General features: G+C 43.5%; 1 protein-coding gene across 4 annotated transcripts in view; it reads left to right on the top strand.

Moving 5' to 3' along the window:
- LOC135577386 (netrin receptor DCC-like) overlaps positions 1-22,796 on the top strand; it is a 284,177-nt gene that overhangs the window by 199,163 nt on the left and 62,218 nt on the right. For all 4 annotated transcript variants that reach the window (XM_065046801.1, XM_065046800.1, XM_065046799.1 and 1 more), the window contains exons 13-14: positions 18,475-18,616; positions 21,146-21,256. In XM_065046801.1, coding sequence (XP_064902873.1) covers positions 18,475-18,616; positions 21,146-21,256 — 253 coding nt within the window. The remainder of the gene's footprint in view (positions 1-18,474; positions 18,617-21,145; positions 21,257-22,796) is intronic.

The following is a 22,796-nucleotide window of genomic DNA, read 5'->3' as shown; positions in this document are numbered from 1 at the left end:
AATATTAAACCCAACTGGTGACCCTGGGTGGGATGCGAGGGTAGAGATGCTGTCGATGCAGCTTCTTGGGGCTACAGTTTGACTTATGGTGGGTGATTATCTGCAAAAATGTGAACAACAGGAGAAATATTGTGCAATAGAAAAGCTTTTTCCTCTTTGGACGCGTAGGTTGGTGGTTGAAGTGCAAAGCTCGGCTGAAACAACACGGGCAAAAACAACCGAGTAGTAACAATTAACTTTCCTAAAGTGTTTTTCATCTTCAAAGCGCTTAACAAATATGAACTAATTAATCCCCGCAGTGCCCTCCTGGGGTGTTAACATGGTTTCAATTAGTGCAGCCTCGCCACCCAACCCCGTTAGGATGACGATGCTGCGGACACCGATGGAGGTGGCGGCTGGTGGCTCTTGTCCCATTGCTGCTCTCAAAGGGCTGATTTTAAGAAAGAGCGTGAAAAACCTTCTGATTTGCTTCCACAGGAGCATCCATTAGGGTTTGGAAACCTCCGTACCCATCAAACATTGTCCTTTGCTCATTCGTGCACCGACGTATCTAAATAAACAGAGCCGGAATGATGTGATAAGACTTAAAAAGTCAAACCCTGATGCGATAGGTTTTCCCGCTGCTGCAACATCTCTTGGAGATATATAACTATTGATATGGGTGGATTACAAGGTACCTCCACATCTTGTAAGGTTCCAAATAAAGGGCTCCAATCCAGCTAAAAGTAGAGCAAAATTGTTAAAGGATTTGCTTAATAAGCATCAAAAAGCACCCAAAATTAGTGGAGCTTAATCCTTCCCAGTCAAGTGGTTAATGTCATCCTTTCCAGAGGAAAGGAAACTCATAAACATATAAATTAAATTCATTAGTGTTTGCCAAATCAGATTCTCCCAAGTGCAGTGTCACTGAAATTTCATCGAGAAAAATAAAAGGAAATATGTATATATATTAAAAACTATGGGTTAGGTTCTTCTTGAAGGTTCCTACGTTGGCAAAAACATTGGGTGGTTTTCCATCCACCTTGGGTGAAGTTGGGTGGGAACAAAGACACCACGTCCCCAAGACCAACACAACCTCCTGCAACATTTCCAAGTCTTACTGGGGCAACAAACCCCTAATACCAGAATGTATGGATCTTTTTAACTAAAGGAAAGGAGCGTTTTCTGTCTTTCAGTCTTAGAAGCAATTGAAATTTGTAATGGGGATTTTACGGAGCGGTTCAGCCTTCAGCAGTAATAACGGTAATTCCATCCTACAGGTTTCACCTGCTTCAAAATCCACTTTGGCGGAGGTTTCGCTGCCTCGGCTGAGGGAGACGTTGCTCCTTCGATTATTCCATCAGCAAACAGGTTTCTTTTCATCTCAAAAGGCACATTTTTCCACTCGCTGTCGGTTTCTTTCCATTTGAGCATCTCCGCTCCTCTCCGACATCCCGGCCCAAACTTTAGTGAACTCTCATCCATATTTATAAGTTTATTTTCAGCTTCTCTTATGTGTTAATTATACTCAGCCTCTCTACAGAAGTTCTCAGAAGTTTACAGCTGCTTAAAACCCTTGTCAGGGCTCCTGTGTTGAGTGTGGAGCTTAAATCTGCTTTTGGTGTCGTAAAACAACATCACTGCACTGAAGTACCAACAGCACTTAGCAACTGGAATTCCACATCTTTTGTTCCTATTGGGTTTGCTTGATGAGTTTTTAGACTTAATTGAGAATCGGGCTTAATTTTAGGAAGCCAATCTCATGGATGTGGAGAGAAGATTGTCAGGGACAAGAGAATTAAGCTGACTGGGTCAAATATGGGGACTTGTCGCACCACGACTGGTCAGAAGCTGATGAATAAATGGAGAATTTTCCTCCTTTAGGTCTTTTCCAGTTGCTGCCGGTTTCAATGTTTCACTGTTTTCAGGTGGCCACCAAGGTGGATGAGACTCATATGGACCTCAAATTTGGGAAGTTTCATAAATTGTAGAATTCTGACTATTGAAGGATATCGGTCTTGCTGGCGTCTTCCAAAAATATCACTTTGGTGACAATATTTTCATGGAAATCCCTTATTTTTTATGCTTAGAGGCAGCCGAGAGTTGGTGGAAACCAGGCTGCGTCTAAGCAAAGAGACCATGGTGGTTTAATGTATTTATTAGAGGTTTATATCAGCGAGGGCTGAGGGGAAACACCTTGTAGCGACGGGTGGATTTACACAAACCTTACATAGCTCTTCCTTAGAATTAAAAATATTTTAATCATTTATAGTTTTACTTTTTAATGACAAACCCAAGTGAGGCCATTGGTTGTGATTCACCCCAGGTCCGTATCCCCGGACCCGCAAACACAGTGTATAAACCAACACTGAATTCTTCTCCCCAGCATTTTCCTATTTATTTTGAAGGATGTTATCTAAGCCTCTTATTGAATTTATTGCCAATTACGTTGGGGAAAAAGAAGTAAAACTGTATTAATACAGCCAAATTCAATGAAGTCTGACAGGCGCGTTGCTTCTGAGCATCCCTGATTTAATCACGCCAGCAATTTGCCCGGTGCCGAGTTCGTTAGCTGCCGGTATTCAGCGCAAAATACCTTTGAAAAAAATACTCATTAATTTCTTTTAACCGAGCTCAATATTTTCTGATGGTTTATTTTTATAAAGAAATATCCCTGGTGCTAATTCCTGCGCTGTAACGCTTGCAAATTCATCCTTTTGTTCCCCATTTGTATCAGCGCATGGACAAAGCTCAGCCTAAGCGTGGCCTTCCCAATGCCTGAGTGTTTATTGCAACTTTAGGCCGAGGCTCCGGTGAAACACAATAAAATGAGCCATCAGAAATTTGGGAACGGCTTTTGTCATAAAAGTTCACCCATGATGGAATAAACACCAAAGTAATTCATTCCGAGACGCAAGATAATTCGGGCGCCTCTCTCCCTTCGATTTCCGATGGCTGGTAGTGAGTCGTAAGATTTCTGCAGCATCGGCAGAGTTTTTTAATTAGATTTTATTTTTATTGTATTATTTAGTATACATATATATATATATATATATAAAGAGACAGCAATGCGTTTCCTTCATTTTCGATAGCGTTTCTTAACATCATATTTTAATTGCATTTGTGCGGAGATATGCGCTGGCAATATGTTCTTTTATCATCCGCAAATACATTGGCCCGGTGCCATTGAGTGAAGAAAATCCCCCTTTTGCGGTTTGACAGCAGAGCGCAGAGATTTAGATGCTTTTTGACACTTCCCATAATTATTTTGTTATTACTCTAATGAAGGCTGCATGCAAATTGAAGAACAAAATCAATGTTGCTCCATAGCGGTGAAATTCCTCCCGTCCTTCAAGATGGGAATATCAATGTTAGAGGCGCTTTGGGGTGGTTTGTATCATTTACCCTTCGCCTTCTCCTTCGTCACCAATAGATACGTACGATACAAGGTCATGAGATAATGGCAAAGCAGTTTGTTTCCTTGGCTATATCATCAATTAGTAGCAATAAAAATGAGAGAAAATGATCTTAGGAATGCTGGTGTGAGAGTCGGTCCAAGATGGAGCAGTGTTTGCTGAACATCGCCATCAAGAACTTAGAGAGCTGAAGCCCTGACCGATAGAACAGATGGACAATGACTTGGGGAGAGGCCCAAGGAGAAGCATCGTGTTGCACTGTTTCTCCGATACGGGGTCTCCTGCTAACAATGGCTGCTGTGTGGACTTTGCCTGCTTCTCCAGCCAAACCAGCCCCCGCCTCCTGAAAGTGATTGTTATGAGGGTCTCTTTGACCCAGGGACAATACAAGATGTGTTCTCACCTGCAACCTCATTACATGTCCCCCACCTGCTCCCCCAAACAATGGCCAACGCAAAGGAGCATGCCCAGCAGCTCGCCAAGGGTCCTGAGCTCACCCAACGGACCACAGAAAGACCCCTGAATGCTGGACACGTAAGCGTCAGCAAAAGAAAGCGTGGATCTCTTGAGCTTGCGCAATACGAGCCTGGGTTGCGAAGTCTAGGTGGAGACTGGCCTGAAACAATGGGAGCGAGGGGGTGAAGAAGCATAAAAGGTGACTCCAGAATGGACACCATTGAAGATCTTCCCACCAGAGGATCCCGAACCACGACGGAGAACCGGCCGGACTCCACGGGACCGGAGACCAGAGGGACACCTTGGGAAATCAACTGGTGATAAACACAACCTCACTTCTCATCTTTACCTTTACTTTTCCCCATTTCTTTCCCATTTCTTTTCTTATTCTCTTATCGCGTGCCGCTTTACGGGCAAATTAATAAAGTAACACTGCTTGATTGAATTATAACCCCTTGGCATTTTGGTCACCTTAATTTTGCGCTCTGAGATCAAGGTAAAAGAACCATCACGAGTCCATCGCCAAAGGGACCGTGACAGCTGGCGATCCTCATCTCTTGCAAAAATGGAATGTTTTTGAGATGCCGTATGGACGTCGCGTGTGTCAGACTCAACGGATTCGTTGATCTGATTTTCCATTTCTTAAACTCCGGGGTGCTCATAGAAGCAGACAAAATGATTTTAGTGATCGGCGCTGCCGGGGAGCGACGGGTGGATGCGGAGACGTCGCGTGTCGTTAATGTCAACAGCTCGCGATGGGGAAGACAGTCAAAACGCATCTGTTACGACTTATTTTCCCTAAAGCTACTGGGTGTATTATACAAAGCAAATATCTGCGGTGGAAATCTGAGGCCCAGCAGAGCTGCATGCATTTTTTTATGCACCCTTATTGAAAAATAATGGGTGCATCTTGGAAAAAACAATCCAAGGAGCCATAGTAATTCCACGACTACAGGAATGTGGCTGGATCCACTTGAGTCGCAAAAATGAGCAAGGTGTTGGGGTCGGAAAGCTGCGGATTCACAAATTTAGTTGCAGATGAAGACACAGGGACCAAATCGCAGTCATTAGGCAACCAGCCAAGCTTCATTAGCGTCCAGGTTGGTGGGACTTGTTGGGAAGTTCCCATCCTAGGAGACAAATTTCTTCTCCAAGGTCTGAGGTGGCCTTGGATGTCTTCTCTACCCCATAATGTTTCCTCGGTGCCTGGCAATAGAAATGGCCAATACAAAATAAAACCACACAAGGCAAGATCAGAATCGAAAAGAAAACCATAAGAAATTCCAATTTCCTGGTTGGATTGACTTGTCCCATAGTTCTCTGAGTGGGCCCCTTGGGTGAGCGTTGCCTCAAGACGCTATTAAAGATGGTTGAAATATTGAAGCAATAACACGTGGTTGCAGTAAATAACCTATAGCTTACAGCGACCTACAAGCTGGCTGTGCTCAGATTGCAAATACCCTGGTTTAAATATACTCCTTTTGCTTTTTTAATAATTAAATGGGTATGGTTTGTATCCCCTCACGTTTTCTTGTGAGCCTGTGGGTTGACGGTGTAGCCACAGCACATGGTTACACATGGACAACCATTCGACGCGGTGGTTTTACTCATCAAAAAATGCCTGCAAAATAGCTCTTTGTTCATAGAGACTTTTTCCTTGCTGCTTTATCCATTGCTTTTTCTTTAATTCATAAACTAAACAAGTTTAGGAATGGTGACGATTTGGCAAAATGCGGATTTATCACATAGAATTAAGGTGCTGAAATGCAGCTGAGAACGTGCCGAGTTCCTTCGTAGCTCTTCTCTTTGCTGGGCCCAACTCAAGTTGGGACATTTCTCTTGTATTTTGGGGTAATATTTGCCTTCGTGATGCAATATTGTTTGTTTCTATGTGTATTTGCACCTTCAGCCAGACACTGTGATGACTCCGTGTCTTATCTCGGTCAGTGGGGTCTTGTCCAAAGACTTTCAGGTATCTGATAACAAAGCAGAAAAGCAAGAGGTGAGTCCAAAATTGGGGCAAAGCCGTAAAAAAATGTAGATTAGTGCAATTCAATCTTCTGTACCCATAAAAGGGCTGGTCCTACAGTGGTGGCAACTTGAGTGATGGCCTCGGTTGCCCAATTTGTGTCATTTCTACCTTGGCTTTCCCTTGGATGGACGAATTGGGAGGACAGGGTGGACGTATCTCCTTGGTGACACCTCCAGCTCTTGCCGTCTCCTCCGTGCGTAGCATCACACCACCATTAATTCCGTATTGATTTGGCATTCCAGAAGATAACCAGGTGTTCTCTCGGCTCTCACAAGCTGCGTTGTGCATGTTTTATGTCTCTATTCCAGCCCAGTGGTTCGTCCGCCAGGTTTTGTGCCCGTGATTAAAAACTATCGCTCAGTTCTGCTGGTACAGTAGAAAACACCGCGTGAAATATTCTCTCATTTACCCTCGGCTGCTCGTGTAACTGGAACGAATGGTGCAGGTTCCCAGCTCGTCGCTGGGGTCAGTGCTGACCTGACTCAGCTCCTGCTATTAATTTAGGTGATATTATGATCCCACTGCCTTGGATTGCGGTGAAGGAGGCAGGTTACCCCTTAGTAATAAACTAATTGTCGTCTGGCTCTGGCCATAAGCTCTGTAATTCTTATTAGTGTTTCAGCGCAGACCAGAAGGCCAGAAATGAAATGATCACATCTTGCAATTGGACATTTCTCATACTCCAGCGACTGGAAAAGATCGGGCAGCGTCAGTAAAAACGTGGCCATGTCATTGTATCGTATTTTCGCTGTAGCATTTTAATTGCTAGTATGGCAGATAATTTTTGCCTTTAAACGAAGAAATTTGTAATCTGTAGTAGTGCAAAAAAATTAAGAATACACTTGGCAGGGCAGTATTTATTTGGCATTTTGGTGATGAAGTCAATGCGGCTGGAAGAACTTGTATCTGAGTTTAACCGAGTGCATCATAGACGGTTGTTCATGGTCATGGTGAATCAGCCGATGATTTCTGGGTCAAGGTTTCCCCTACAAAACGATTGAAATGAGAGTTGAAAGGAGTCACCGTGTCCTCTGGTACCACCACTAATGCATCGCTGGTCCCAGCCGTCGAGACCAGCCGTAAAGCATTTAAGTGCCGGTGTTTTCCCGCCGCGGTTGCTGGGGGATTGTTGGAACGTCAGCGCGATACCTCCCGCTGGATATCGCTGTTTGTCTTTCCTGAAACACCCTCCATTTTCCCTCTCTTAATGTTACCCTGCTGCTTCTAGCGATGCCCCTGGGTACCATCACGAGTGATGCTCTGCCGTTGACATTTATAGTTTGTGTACACTTTATGCTCTTCTCTTCCCCGCCGTATTCGTGTGCTGAGTTCCCCGAGGGACAGATTTTCATTAAAATGGGCAAGGAAAGAGAGAAGTTACATTACTACACGCAATTACTGCAGTTGCTGTGATTATTACATGTGTTAATGCAATATATACACACTCTGGTCGTGTACAAATACAGGCTCAAGACCTTGCATGACAAAGCAATCTTTGCCTCCAAAATTAGAGCCTGAGGATTTTTTGGTAGTTTGGAATACCTTTCTGCACGGCTGCTGTGAAGGTATTTGCAAATTAGCACACATTTGGCTTCACTAATAATTATTGCTGTAGTCATTCTGTCTTCTGTTGAATTTCTGGCTTCCCAGCTTTTCCATATCTTGAATAATACACAATATTATACATTTTTCTTCCGTTCTAGAGCTCAGTAAAGAGCATCACCAGCGCTGGAACATGATGGTTGGTCAGGGAGTTGATTTTACTGATATCTCACAGAACACGTAGCGCTGTTGGAGCAGAACGGGCAGTCAAGTCCAGCTTGGGTTCAACAGGCGCGTTGAAGGGGAGCAGGGAAGAGGACACAATAGGCCACATGCAGCATTCTGGGGAAAGAAACCAAGATTTTGGTGCCTGAGGAGATGGGTCAGAAGGGGATCTGTGCCTCTCGGGCACCAGGAGTTGAGGCCAAGTTGGTGAAGCCAAAGCTCCAAGAGGTTCTGCTCAAGGCGTTGGCCATGACCCAACCCAACGTTTGGCCTGACGATGCTGATGGAGGAGCCAAAACCAGGACAGGTAGCATCACTGGGATCTCTTGTTTCCAAAATCTGGTTTTAGCCAGGACTTCTGGCTTAGACCAAATCCTCCAGTTATGGGGAAGGAACCCCTGAAAACAGGTGATGTTGCCACAGGTGTCTTGCTTGCCAAATTGAGATATTGGCAATATTTCAAGAGTTGATGCTCTCACAGCACCTCTGTTAGAACCTTGAGGAGATTTGTTTCATTTGGAGAAGACTCCTTTGTGTTTCAGGCACAGAAATAATTGTTTCCGAGTGATGAAAAGGAGGTACCTGGAGCTCAGTTTCTCCTGTGAGAAGTATTATCACAGGCTTGTTGTTTTGGCTCCTGCTGTACCCATAAAACTGATTTCTTCTTCAACACAGGCAACTAAAATAAGTATTATACCTAAAAGGTCTCTAAGGTAAATGTACCCAGAATAAGATTTATATTAAGAACCATCTGTAGCTTTCTTTGAGACGATTATTGGGGGAAAACGAGAAACGAAACTCTATTTCCTACTTGTTTAGATTTTGGAATGTATAGGCAAGATTCATAGAGTTCATTTGGAAAAGGAAAACGTGGTTTGTACTAAAAAGGAGAGAGGGGTGGATGGATCAATGGACGGATGGTTGGATGGACGGATGGTTGGATGGATGGATGAATGGATGGATGGTTGGATGGATGGATGGATGGTTGGATGGATGGTTGGATGGATGGATGGTTGGATGGATGGATGGATGATGGTTGGATGGATGGATGGTTGGATGGATGGACGGATGATGGTTGGATGGATGGATGGTTGGATGGATGGATGGTTGGATGGATGGATGGTTGGATGGATGGATGGATGGATGGATGGATGGTTGGATGGATGGTTGGATGGATGGATGGTTGGATGGATGGATGGATGATGGTTGGATGGATGGATGGTTGGATGGATGGACGGATGATGGTTGGATGGATGGATGGTTGGATGGATGGATGGTTGGATGGATGGATGGATGGTTGGATGGATGGACGGATGATGGTTGGATGGATGGATGGATGGATGGATTCCCGTGCAGACAGTGATGCTGAAGCAGAGAGCTGCAAGCCTCAAGTATCCTACTTACTCCATCTCCAAATAAAAGTATTATAATATAATCTGTTGAAAGCATTAACCAGTGAAAACTCTTATTATTTGAGATCTTACAGGCCAATTCAACTGGCCCCAGTGTCTTCCAAACAAGTATCAGGAATGGGAGCGAAATTGCAGGTGTAGAAAAATTCAAGTTGTGGAGAGGCAAGAGAAGAGTGTTTAAGACATCGATAAAATGTAGTTTGGCTAAAGCGCATCTAATGTCTGCTTGAAAAGAGACATTTAAGGCATAAATAGATGAGCCAGGAAGGAAGACGTGGTGCTGCAGAATAGAAAGGAACTTAATTTTTGCTTTTCCTTCTTCTGTGAGATCTTATCCGTGCAAATTTCGTGTTTCGCTGGCAGCATTTATTTGATTTTTTTTTAATAAAACAAAAATCAGCTTACATCTTTTTTTGTATAAATAGAAAGAAATATAATTATTGGTGTAATAATACCGTACATGCCTCCAGTTATGGGGATGAGCTGCGGGTTTTTTCCTTCGTATCCAACTTTATTGTATTCATCCTATTTGGCAGTTGCTGAGGATTTTCCCTTACAAAACTTCCTCCTTGTTTTCTGTCAGAGGCATGAAAATAAGGGTTGTGGGTTTGGGATGGACCATTTGGTGGGTATATATATATAATTGTATATATACCCGCTACTTTCACAACGTTTTCTTCATCAGGAAATAGCTAAATGTAATATATAGTTAATTTCACTATATTTTCCCTCACTGCTGTTGTGAATAGGAGATAAAGCCGTTTAACCTGAATTACCAACCTTTGGCAAAGCTTTATCCTTCTGGTTCGTGCCCTGCGCTACATTGTCTCTTCTCATATGTGAAATTGCATTTTGAGCCCGGCCCAGGCATTTTACACACACAAATACAGCTGCAGATTTTGCAGTTTGGACCTTTCTGCACTGGAGATGGTTTTACCAGTTGATGAGGCTGTTAAATCTGGCTTTGTAAAGCCTTGGATTAAGCCCAACTACTGCCCGCTCCTGTTGGATCTTTATCTCTAGAGTATGAACAACTTCACCTGCACAAGACTGAGCTGGGCTTGAAATATGCAGGATTTTGGGGATAATGTTTTCTTTTGCCTGTTTGCAGTTAATTATCATCATCAGGTGGGAATTCACCCCGTTGTTAATGCAATGGGTTATTTTCTATAATCCATTTCTAAAGGCTGCTGTATTTATTACCCAGGTGAAGAATAATAACGGCGTGCTGGGCTTTGTAGGTCGCTGTATTTCCGAGGGCTTTGTTCGAGACGGTAGCTGTGATTATCTCTCATTTTTCTTGGCAACTCTATTGCGCCTTCCTTGATCGGTAACATTACGGCATTAAATTTTCTGCAAGGAAAACAAGGTTTTGACGCTGGGCGGCAGGGCTGGAATCAAGTTTGGGCAGTCGCTCATTCTGGCGACGTTGCACAAGTCGATCTTGCCCTTGAAAATAAGATCAAGCGGCCAAAATGTACCAAAATAAGCGGGTTTTGTGGGTTTGACTCAACAGAGCTGTCCCTTTTCCCAAGGTCAGGCATAACCAGATTGCTCCTTTATCCCATTCAGACAAGAATTAATCTTATAAACTCTATTACCCAAGGAATGGTTGGGATGAACCAAATCCCTTCTGGCCTGTGAATGAATGAATCTGGGCTCTGTTTCCAGGGAAATAACGACTGAAATAATGGCTCTTTGCTTTTGGGAGGGCTGGAGGGCGCAGCAATGCTGGGCACAAGCCTAAAAGCGAACTAAATAATCATGTTCATGCTCTTAAATCAAGATAATGAGGGCTGGCCCTCTCTAAAGCGCGGTTCTCTCATTTTGGGAAGCGTCCCCATTCATCCATGGCAGGACACCAAGACAGACGAGTCCTTCCGAAACATGGGGCAGACGTCAACAGTGCAGGTTGACTTGGGAAGTGTTGACCATGTTGGGTTGTCTCTGAACAAGAGTTAAATAAATACTCGGGGGTCGGAGTAGATGACCCCAAAGGTCCCTTCCAACCTACACCATTCCACGACATTTCTCTTGCTTTCCGTTCTCGTTTCGATATTAATTTCTCTTCCAACGCGGCTCAGATGCAATTCAGATTAACGGAGTGCCTGATTCTGACCATTCCACCTAAAGTTAAGCGTTTAATTTAATGATCTAAAGTGCAGCAGCCTAAATAAGCATTTAGCTTACAGGGAACTCAGGGTGGTTCAGGTAGACAAACCAACTACTGATGGTGCTTCAGCCACATGCGTCAATTAATTGGGGTGAACTCAGCCTTGATTTATAACAAACTTGGCCTTTGCGGCTCTAGTAGTGAACAACAGTTGAGCTTGGACTAGAGAAATAAACACGTTGAATAGGTCTTTAGGCCAAGACTTTCAGGCTAATTTGGGGGAGGGAGAAAAATTATACCCAATATATCCCCACAGCAGCTCTGATGCTGATTCAGAATGTCCAGCTGCACATCCCTAAAGCCCTAAAGAGAGCTAGAAAATAGAAAATGTATTTTCTATGTCTGCGTTGATGGTTTCTGGAGCCCCGCTGAATGTTACTGAATGTCCACAGGGAATGAAAAGTCTTTAATTAAACAGATCCTGGTGGGTGCAAAATTGAAAGGCCCGAATGACCCTCGTCATTAATCCTAAAAGTCAATATAATGTGTTGGGTTGGCTGGTGACTTGCAGTTATTTACCTTTCCCAGATGAATTGGGTGTCTGGGTCCCGTGATAATTGGAGGAACCTCCAGCGCTTCAGATTTTAAAGAAAAATATAATTAAACCAAAAAAATGTAGAGATAAAACCAGAAATCATTAGTGAATATGATGTATTTTCGCAGCTGGCTGGAGTTATTTAAAGCAACATGTGCTACCTGGACGACCTTTGTATTTATTTCATCCAGTGTTTTAGAGACTTGAAAAACCAAAAGCAGAAGGATAAGATAATGTTCAATCAGAATAAATTAATAAGATCAACCTGAGGGTACAAAACAAGGAAACAAAGTCATATTATATCTGCTATAGATAAATATGTCTCCAGTTTGAAAGCAGCAGGTGCAAAGTGAAGATGCAAGAGGTGAGAGCAAAAATCACAAGTTGCTTTTGATGAGTGTTTCTTTGAGTGTACAAGTCTACCTGTGGGTCTTCGCTCTTTGGTTCTGTTTTTAATTAACATTTATGATCACTATAACCGCTTGTTGGATGCCTAACGAAACCAGAACCTGCCCTCCTTGTTTCGCTTGAACTTCTCCCCATGATTTAATTGGAGATGAGGTTGGTACATTGGTATTTCAGGTCTTCTCATGGTCATCATTAAAACAAAGCACAATTGAGAAGAAGTCGCTCAGAATTTGAGCCCCATCTTCCTTGATGAACGGGTGCTTTTCTGAGAAATCTCCTCTGCTATCTGGAAGAAATCACTGCTGGTTGCCGTGAAAGTTTGCGATAATTTAATTGAGACCTCGTTTGTGAAATTTGTAATCCAGAATATTCCTCTTTGGACAGAAAGCTCGCCAACGCCGGCAACATCTGGCAGGTTTTCCCTTCCTTCCTTTCAATACCATCTTGTTTTTTTAATAGGATTATTCATCATTGTCTTCCGTCTCGGAGCAATTCAACAAAAGCTTTATATATCCAGATATAGAAAATATATATATATATGTTTGCTCGTGTTTCTGTCCAAATCCTTTCCCGGTCATCGCGATGGGGTCCGGGGAGCCGTTCCAGCTCACGATGCTCAGTGAATGGCACCAGATGGTTCCTTTCTCTTCAGAAACTGCTCTATACCCAAAATAGAGCCTTTTCTCCTCCCAAATTCAGCCTTTAAATTGGAGTATTTATGCCAGAAAACTTATGGGTTTTTATATAAGAGACCCAACGAGATGCTCTCCAGATTAACGGCATTCACAGGAAGCAGATACGCTTTACCGCAATAACCTTGGTGCCCGTTAAGACACCGTTGCAATTAGTATTTCGGTGGTATCGTTATGGAAATGTCTAATTTGCAAATAGGAGGATTGGTGGCTTTATAAAATCAACGGTACGGAGAATTAGCATCAAAATTAAGGCAGGTTTTGGTGGGCACGGGAGCTCCGTCAGGCTCCTAACACGATGATGGTTTTGGGTCATTTGTGCTCAAACCTTTTTCCAAAGTCCCCTGTTTTGGGGGGATCTCTGGGCAGCTCCTGATACCAGCACCTTAATATTATATAAAACCAAATATTTCTTACAAGATATTGTTCATATTTTGATTTTAATCTGAATTTGAACAGAAATTATTTGGGAATTATCATGCCCTTTGCTTTATAAACTCAACCACAAGGCTTCCAGGCAGCGTAATTGAAGTAATCAACATCAGTATCATCAGTAATTAAAGTGATCACCAACTACAGGTGCTGCTAAGTGCTAATCAATCAAGCTCATTTGCAATTGAAAACTTGCTTGAAGTATTGATAGTTGCTTTGATCCTTGGCCCCTTGGTTTTCCTATAGTGGACTGAAGCCCTTTACAGGTGATGGAGGGACATGAAATTCAGCTTTTCCTTGATGAAATTCAGCTTTTCCTTGATGAAATTCAGCTTTTCCATTACGAAATTCAGCCTTTTCTTGCCTGATTAATGTCAATTAAAAGGTACCATAGGGCAGATTTGCTTTATCAGCTGTTGAGCGACTCCCCGAGCAGAGGAATGAAACTAATTGTGAGTAATTGTGTCGTTGACACAAAAATGGGTTAAAATGAAATGTATGGCTATGGAAATATATCACAGGTGTGTTTTACTGTTACGGGGTTTATTTCTTAATGGCAACTTTCTTGCTCAAGTTTGAATGAGAAATCAAAGCGTTGACGATTTTCATGAGTATGATGGAGAGCAAAGAGCATTTCAAGTCAGTGGTGCATTTGAGTTCCGTTAAAAGCTTTGTTTTCAAACATACAAAAAGAGCGCGAGTTTTAGTTGTATAATGAAGTGTCTAAAATGCCCTCAAGTATCTAAAATGTTTCTATAGTTGCAGAGAGAGAGAAAATTGTGATTTTTCATTATTTGGTTTGAAACCTCGTGATTTTCTGGTTGTTTTGCCATCATAACTAAGTATTTCCCTGAGGTTCCTGACTTTTCTAAGCCTTGTATTTGGTTGCGTTTCATCCTCTGCTCTTTTCAAGTTACACTGATTTTTGTATTTTCTCAAGCACTATATTACTCGTCTACAAATTATACATATTTTATAAATAAGGTGTGATCTAGATGCTTAATCTATGATGCATACATGAATAATCATAATAATCTATGAATTCACAATAGATTCTCCCATTCTGGCTTTATTTCCCTTGCCTTGCGATGGTTCAGGCTTTTGACCCGAGTTAACCTGCGTTAACTCAAATATTCAGTATATAGTTCACCATCAGCTGGTAGATGGGAAGTTTTACCCCACAAAATTTCTTCCGGAAAGGTACAATTTCTAATGGTTTTTGATCCTGGGTGGTGCCTGTTGGACCTGTTAACGGTACCAGGAGCTTCGAGAGCCTTTTCCCATCATCCCATCCCATCCCGTCACCCCGTCCCATCACCCTGTCCCGTCATCCCATCATATCATCTCATCCCTTCCCATCATCCCATCCTGTCATCCCATCATCATCCCGTCATCCCATCATCCTGCCCCATCATCCCATCATATCATCTCATCCCATTCCATCGTCCCATCCCATCATCTCATCCCATCCCGTCGTCCCATCATCATTCTGTCGTCCCATCATCATCTCGTGGTCCCATCATCTCGTCGACCCATCGTCCCATCGTATCGTCTCATCCCATCCCATCGTCCCGTCCCATCATCCCATCATCTCACCCCATCCCATCATCTCACCCCATCCCATCATCTCACCCCATCCCATCATCTCACCCCATCCCATCATCTCATCGCATCCCATCTTCCCATCCCTGTGCTTTTTGTCAGCTCACAGTGTTTTTACAGGGATGTTATTCCCAGTTTGGCTTGTGTATCTAGCTGGTGGGATAATTGAATATCCATTGAAAAAAACAATCCACAGCATGGACTTGAAAAATGTGGAAGAGAAGCATATGTGCAACGTGCAACAGATAAACTTCATAAAGCAAGTACGTTCGTCTGCTGCTATAACTGAATCAGTGTTTGCAAATATCTGCTGATGAATATTTATGTCCAGAACATTATTGACGAAAATAAACTGACAAATGGTCTTTGCACATCCGGAAACTTGGATTTGATAAGATTCATGAGATTTCGGATGCTCCACGTTTCCAATCAGTGTAGAGAGAATATCGCAGCTCTTGCTCAGTCTGCTAAATAACCATGAAAATGGGAAAATGAAAATATCCTTTGGGTTTGGAAACTATGGGAAAGAGGTTAAAGCATCAGCTCGGGTTTGGTTGGATCTGTTGGGCCAACGTTTGTTCTCCTAGGAAAGGCTGACCAAATACAATTGAACTCAGAGGGATCACGCCAGTTTGGAATCTGTAAAGGGATAATTTGGTTTGGAATAATCTATAAAGGGATAATTTGGTTTGGAATAATCTATAAATGGATATTTTGTCTGGAATAATCTATAAAGGGATATGAGGGCAGCACTGGGTGTCCCAGCTCACACCGAGATGCTCTGGGTCATTTCCTAATGGTGCAAGGAAGGGACCACACACCCATTAACGAAAATTTCAACAAATGGAAGTGCCCAGCAACCTTTTAGGATACTTTTCCCCATTGTGTTCCCTCCATGACTAAAAGGTTCCTAAAATCCTCTTGCCGCTCACTTCATTTGATGGTTTCCTTAGGAATCCTGTAACAGAAAGGAAATGTTTTCTCTCGGGTAGTTGTTACCGCTGTCTCTGAAGCAGAAGAAAGGACAAGAAGTCAGAACCTCCGTCATTGATTTTCCGGGAGCAAAGGGTCACATGTTAAGTGCTATTGATAAAAAGCATCGTCGCGGTGTCCATGGAGACCAGGTCGAGGTGAAAGGGAACTGTTACCATCAGGCGGATCCGTACAGAACCTGCTTTTTCCTCTAATCATAAGCAAGATCTTATTTCTCCTACCAAACCCATTGCTCCTGTGCGAGCTGCCGTGCGGGGCGATGCAGCCGCTGATGACTTCAAGGCAGGAAAAGGGGGATTTGGGCTCTCATAAAAACTGCTCCGCGCTTGCAGGTGTCTGCACGGGCCACCCCGCGCTCACACAACCCAATCTTGAAATGGCTTCAAAGAGACTGGAGCCACTTCTTTTATTTTATATTTTAAACCATCTATAGATGCATTAAATTGTTGCCAACTGGCCCCATCGAGTGGTTGAACCATTTCTTGATAATTGCTCCATTTGCCAGAAACTTTGGATTTGAAATAGATGGACAAAATGGAGCCCATGGTTTGGAAACGATGGTGGACCAGCCAAAGATGCACTCAAAGTCCAGGTCATCAGAAGGTCTTCCAAATGATGGGATTTCTTTTAAGTATCACCATGGTTTCTATCAGGTGATTCAGTTCTAAATTTGCTATAAGCGACACCGTTGGTTAAAAGTTCTTAGAATTGTAGAATGTCCTGAGTCGAAAGGGACCCACAAGCATCATCATCCATATATAAAGGTTTCTTATCTCCAACCTCTCAAGATATACTCCAAGATTCAAGGGTGAATAATTTTATGGGCTCCTGTTTTCACCTTTCCATCCTCATTTTAGGCCAGTGACGCAGGATGGGGCCAACTGGGATTTCAGAAGAGTTTCTTATAGGTCTTGGAAGGTACAGGGGAATGATTGAGTTGTTCTTTCCTCCCCTTCTGTGAGCAAATCACTAAATGCTCTGTTTTCTTCTCTATTTGGGAAATGGGGAGGTCAAAGGGTCTTCTCATAGCTGGGTTGGAATATTTGCAGATGCCGAGGTCCCCACGACAAGAGTGTTGGAGATGGGAAGAGTCGGGACGGTCCCAATATCAATGAGTTACCTGTAGACTGACAACAGAAATATGTTTTAAAGCTGCTCTCTGGGTGTTTGTGTTCCCCCATAAACATTCTATATGTAGGCAATTTCCATATGCAAATGGCCCCGATCTCTTCTGAAAACAGTCGCTTTCCGGTTTGAAAAATGGGGTTTGTTCTGCCCCAGTGCAACAAACACAGCGTTATTTCACTCAGGAATGAAAACCCAAAGTATTGATTTTGAAATGTATGATAGATTGTAACAATAAATCACCGAGCAGTATATGTGCAAAATGGATTTTTTCTATTGCAATAATTAATTTGATATGTGCTATAACGTATTTATGCAGGGCCTAAGCAACTCAATAACGGTAATAAATTGTATTTGGTCAAAAACTATCCACTGTGATGTGGTCCGGATTGTTTTAGCAGCGAAACGCTGCTGTACAATATCAGCTCTCTTATCAGTCCAGCCTAGTAAAGCTGGTGGGTTTTCCCGGACAAATAATAAAGAACAGAATGAACAGATGGATGGATGGACACGATACGCCGAGGAGGGATCAATACAGCTTTTGTGGTGGAAAGTCCCGCTCCACGTGTCTATTAAAGCCCTTTGAAGGAATTGTTGAGCACGCGGGCAAGGAGATCCCATTGATACCGTTGGCATGGATTTCCTAAAGCCTTTTGATACGATGCCTCACAAAAGGCTCCTGAAGAAGTGAAGTCGCTGGCATGGAAGGATTTTTCCCTTTGTGATAAGCGACTGATGGATAGAGAACAAAGGATGGAAAGAGGTGTTGGCTTCTCTGGGCCGAGGAACGTTGGTGGTGGCGTCGCCATCTTCACGCAGGATGGAAAGCAAGGAAACAATTAGGAATTCAGTGTAGCAAGATCACTATAAATCCTTACAATGCTGAGTGGCTGGGAGACCAAAGAGTAAATGAATTCTGTGTCCATGGACTTGAACAACAAGAGTCCTTCAGACCTTTCTCCAAGGATAGAGGTGGTAGAGATGGATGTTTGGCCTTGTCGGGAGCCACCAAGAAGGGACAGTTTCAGTTTGGGCCGTTAGGTTGAGCTAAGATCCCTCCTACAATCTAGCAAAGCAACACTGAGAAGAAATTAAGTGATTGGTTTTGGTTAATTGTGTCACTGCCCTCTCTGCGAAACGGCTCAACAAAGGTCTCCCATGTGTTGCGATGGGCAATGTTTATCCCCAAAAGCTTTGACTCTCTTGACGTTGATATAACGAGGGTGCGGCAACGTGTCCGTGAACGTCTGTAGAATTAAAATGGCACAAAATAGTTAGAACTGCTCGAGTTATTTGTATCTTATGGTCAACATGAGGCGACTTTGTTACGAGAAAAAAATAATAGCCTTTTTATTTTTCTTTTCTCTTTTTTTCCATTTGTTTTATGTGCCTTATTTCTATGATTTCGTTGTGAAAAAACAAAACCCAACAATAATATCTCTTCTTTTCCAGAGCATCAAAGTCAGCTGGTTGCCTCCACCACCAGGTACTCAAAATGGATTTATTACGGGCTATAAAATCCGACATCGCAAGACGACCCGCAGGGGTGAGATTGAAACACTGGAGCCAAACAACCTCTGGTACTTGTTCACAGGTCAGTGTTCGCGTGGTTTTGATGAATTAAATGCTTTGGGAATAAAATATACTTTTCAGTTGAGGGGAACATTGATTTCTTTGCTGGCAGGTAGCATTTATTGTGCTGTACAAAGATAGTCTTTATGGTGGGCGTTTTTTTAACCAATTTTTTCCTTAATTCTTTTATCATATGTTTGTCTCCCGCAACTTTATCATTAATGAACTTGAAGGTGCGTTTTTTTCAGTCCAATATCTTAAGCCTCAGGTGATGGGTTTTTTTAGAGCATTCGGTCAACATTTCTCGTAGGTGCCAAAATAGTAGTTTCCCATTTATTTTCCAAGATTTTCCGCGGAAAACGTCGCCTCGCAGAATAAAAAGCCCAACACTAGGTCACAGCAAAACTATAATTGCCATGGGTGAAAGCAGCCAGGTGATTATCGTTTAATGAAGTATAACAAGGGCAAGTGTAGAGTCTTACATCTGGGTAGGAACAACCCCAGGTTACAGTATAATTTGGGGAATGAGCTGTTGGAGAGCAGTGAAAAGCGACCTGGGGGTCCTGGGGACAGCAGGGTGACCATGAGCCAGCACTGGGCCCTTGTGGCCAGGAAGCCAATGGTACCTGGGGTGGGTTAGAAGGGGGTGGTCAGTAGGTCCGAGAGGTTCTCCTGCCCCTCTGCTCTGCCCTGGGGAGACCACACCTGGAATCTTGTGTCTAGCTGTGGCCCCTCAGTTCCAGCAGGACAGGGAACTGCTGGAGAGAGTCCAGCGCAGCCACCAAGATGCTGGAGGGAGTGGAGCATCTCCCGTGTGAGGAAAGGCTGAGGGAGCTGGGGCTCTGGAGCTGGACAAGAGGACACTGAGGGGGGACTCATTCATGTTTACAGATATCTAAAGGGGGAGTGTCAGGAGGATGGAGCCAGGCTCTTCTCGGTGACAACCAGTGACAGGACAAGGGGTAATGGGTACAAACAGGAACACAAAAGGTTCAACTTAAATCTGAGAAGAAACTTGTTCCTGGTGAGGGTGGCAGAGCCTGGCCCAGGCTGCCCAGGGGGTTGTGGAGTCTCCTTCTGTGCAGACATTCCAACCCGCCTGGACACCTTCCTGTGTAACCTCATCTGGGTGTTCCTGCTCCATGGGGGGATTGCACTGCATGAGCTTTCCAGGTCCCTTCAATCCCTGACACTCTGGGATTCTGTGGTTCTGTGAATTCTGAGTTGTATATTTCAGGATAATCAATAGCGTTTAGCGTTTGGGTGGAAAAAGCAGGATTTTCTATCAAAATGAAAGAAAAGCAAAAATAGATTATTTTTCTGAAGAAGACCGTAAACACCAGCTTGGTCATCTCATGTAGCATCTTGACCCAAGTTCCCGTGGACAAGAAGTCCCTTCCTGTGAAGGCTACATAACTAATACACACAACTTGCGCAAGAAACAAAGACTTTCTGAGGGAAATTAGCACGTTAAGCATGTTAAACAAGTTGAAAAGGACCCATTTTTTGGCAGATAAAGCAGAAATAATGATGGAACCCGCTCAGGTGTTTGAGTTGAGTCCAAGTCCTCCGTAGCTCTGTCCCTGTGGACCCCATCCCATGGCAGCAGAGCAGGTGAACCTCTGTTGTGGCAGATGCCAACACCTTGAGCAAATTCCTTCTTAAACATGAATTATTTGGGGCTTGAAAAGCTGCAGGATGGTGGGGCGGTGGCTGCACATCCCCATCTCACCTCCACACAGCCCAAAATCACTGTTTTTTAGTATTATTTTTTAACAAAGCTTTGGAAAACGTGTTTTTGAAAGCAATTAAGACAAATATCCAAGTGTCGTTATTACTCTGTGCTTTGTGCTTGCGGGAGACCGAGCTATGAGGCTGCTCTAAATGGACATTTTAAATATTAACATGTAGGCACTATTCTGCAATTCTCTCCGGTCGGCAGGTGCTTTACGGGATAATAAGAACATCTGCAATAACGAAGGAATGTAGAGGTACAACGCAGGGTTCTAAATAGCCGCTATCAATTTTCGAGTGGGTTTCCGTGTCAGCTCAACGTTCCGCTGCTCGTTTTAATTATGACCGTTTTTCTCCAGAGAATGTTTGCAATTAAATGAAACATTATTATATGGTGGTCAGTATAGACTGAGCATAAAGATAAATTTATATCCCCACCTCGGGGGCTTGAAATCCTGCGGCACGTTTCGAGTGTAATTGTTTTCCGATGGCTTTGGCCACAGCGGGAAATGCCTGATTCCTGAATTCGTGCTTATTTCATCATATTGGTAAGACTTGCTGGTTTTTTTCCTGACCTGTGTGCTCTTTCATTAATTATGTGTGTATTTGATATTTATACATTCTTTTTATATATATGCATTAGCGAGTTGTGACAAATCCAACGGCGATTCCAATGGGATGAAGTTCAACAAGGCCAAGTGCCGGGTCCTGCACGTTGGCCACAACAACTCGGTGTTTCATTTGATGCAAACTCCGGGATTGTCGTTGGTTTTTTAATTTCCGTATGATTTTTATTTGCCTTTATTTTGTCCAACAGGGCTTGAGAAAGGAAGTCAATACAGTTTCCAAGTGGCGGCAATGACGGTGAACGGGACAGGACCCTCTTCGGACTGGTACACGGCGGAGACGCCCGAGAACGATCTCGACGGTAAATGCATCTTTTTCACCAAAAAAAGCTCTCGAGCATCATGGCCATAACATTGTAATATCATAAATGATAAATGTAATCAATCAACCAAACAACGGAAATGATGCCAACGGTCCTAACAAACCGCTAAGTAAATATTCCAATGGGTCAACTCGCGTTTCCCGACCTTTATTTGCAGGTGTTGGCGACGCAGCTGGATAATTGATGCGATGCAGATACCTGGAAAGCAGGGGGGGTGTAAATCAGGGAAGAAAAACACTGAAATGAAAGGGTTAGATAAAATGAGCGGAATATTTGAAGTAGCAGAGGAGTAAAAGGAGAGTAATGAAAAAGTCGGCCAAAAAACAATTAAGCAGAGTGTAAATCAAACGGAACAAAGGGCCCGACAGATGGAAGTCACGGCAAAACTAGAGACAATCCAGAAGCAGCAAATAGGCGGTGGAGAGGAGATGAAGAGCAAATGAAAGGCAACTGATGAAAATTGCTGATTTTTAAAGCAAACTCCATCACCTCAAAAGGATCAAAGGCGAAGCGGATGAAAGAATAAATAAATCATCGGTTTCAATGCAGCGTGGTACTTGACGTTGCTTTTCTTCTGCCCGGCCTGATTTCCTTATGATTTCAAAAATCCACCCTTGCCAATTGAAGAAGAGGAATTTCTACCTTTCCCTGTGTCCAAACGCATGATGAGATGGTTTTAATTACGCTTGGGCTAGACAGCAGTTTGCAAAACGATGTTGCGAAGGTGTAAATTTGCACAGGAAACACATTAAAAATAAGAAAGCGCAGCGTTGGAGCACGTTTTGATTTGCATTTTGTGCACGCCGCGTTCCTTTGAAGTTTTGGTGCCCAAACACGTGTTTGCATGCAAAGATATTAATCACGTAATCGCAGGTGGGAGTAGGTGCATGCGAATAAATCCAAGCAAAGCCGTTTTGCTCATGGTTTGTATTGACATGCGTTTGCGTTTGCAGCCGTGGCAGATTCTCCTCCAGCCTGATGCTGGGAATGCGAGTGTTACTCACTAAATACAAATGCCTTGATAAACCCTGGGGAAAAATCTATTTATTATTGGAGTTTTGTGATGACACCAAGTTGGGAGGGAGTGTGGAGCTGCTGGAAGGCAAGAGGGCTCTGCAGAGGGGTCTGGAGAGACTGGAAAAATGGGCCCATTCCAATGGGATGAAGTTCAATAAGGCCAAGTGGCGGGTGCTGCCCTTTGGCCACAACAACCCCTGCAGCGCTCCAGGCTGGGCACAGAGTGGCTGGAGAGCAGTCAGGCAGAAAGGGACCTGGGGGGACTCATGGACAGGAAGCTCAACAGGAGCCACCAGTGTGCCCAGGTGGCCAAGAAGGCCAATGGGATCCTGTCCTGGATCCAAACCAGCGTGGTCAGCAGGACAAGGGCAGTGATCCTTCCCCTGTGCTCTGCATTGGGGAGGCCACACCTGGAGTGTTGTGTTCAGTTCTGGGCCCCTCAGCTCAGGAAAGAGATTGAAGTGCTGGAGCGGGTGCAGAGAAGAGCAACAAGACTGGGGAA

This window comes from Columba livia, chromosome Z, assembly GCF_036013475.1.
Source record: "Columba livia isolate bColLiv1 breed racing homer chromosome Z, bColLiv1.pat.W.v2, whole genome shotgun sequence".
Lineage (NCBI taxonomy): Eukaryota > Metazoa > Chordata > Aves > Columbiformes > Columbidae > Columba > Columba livia.
This window is presented reverse-complemented; position numbering and strand designations above follow the sequence as displayed.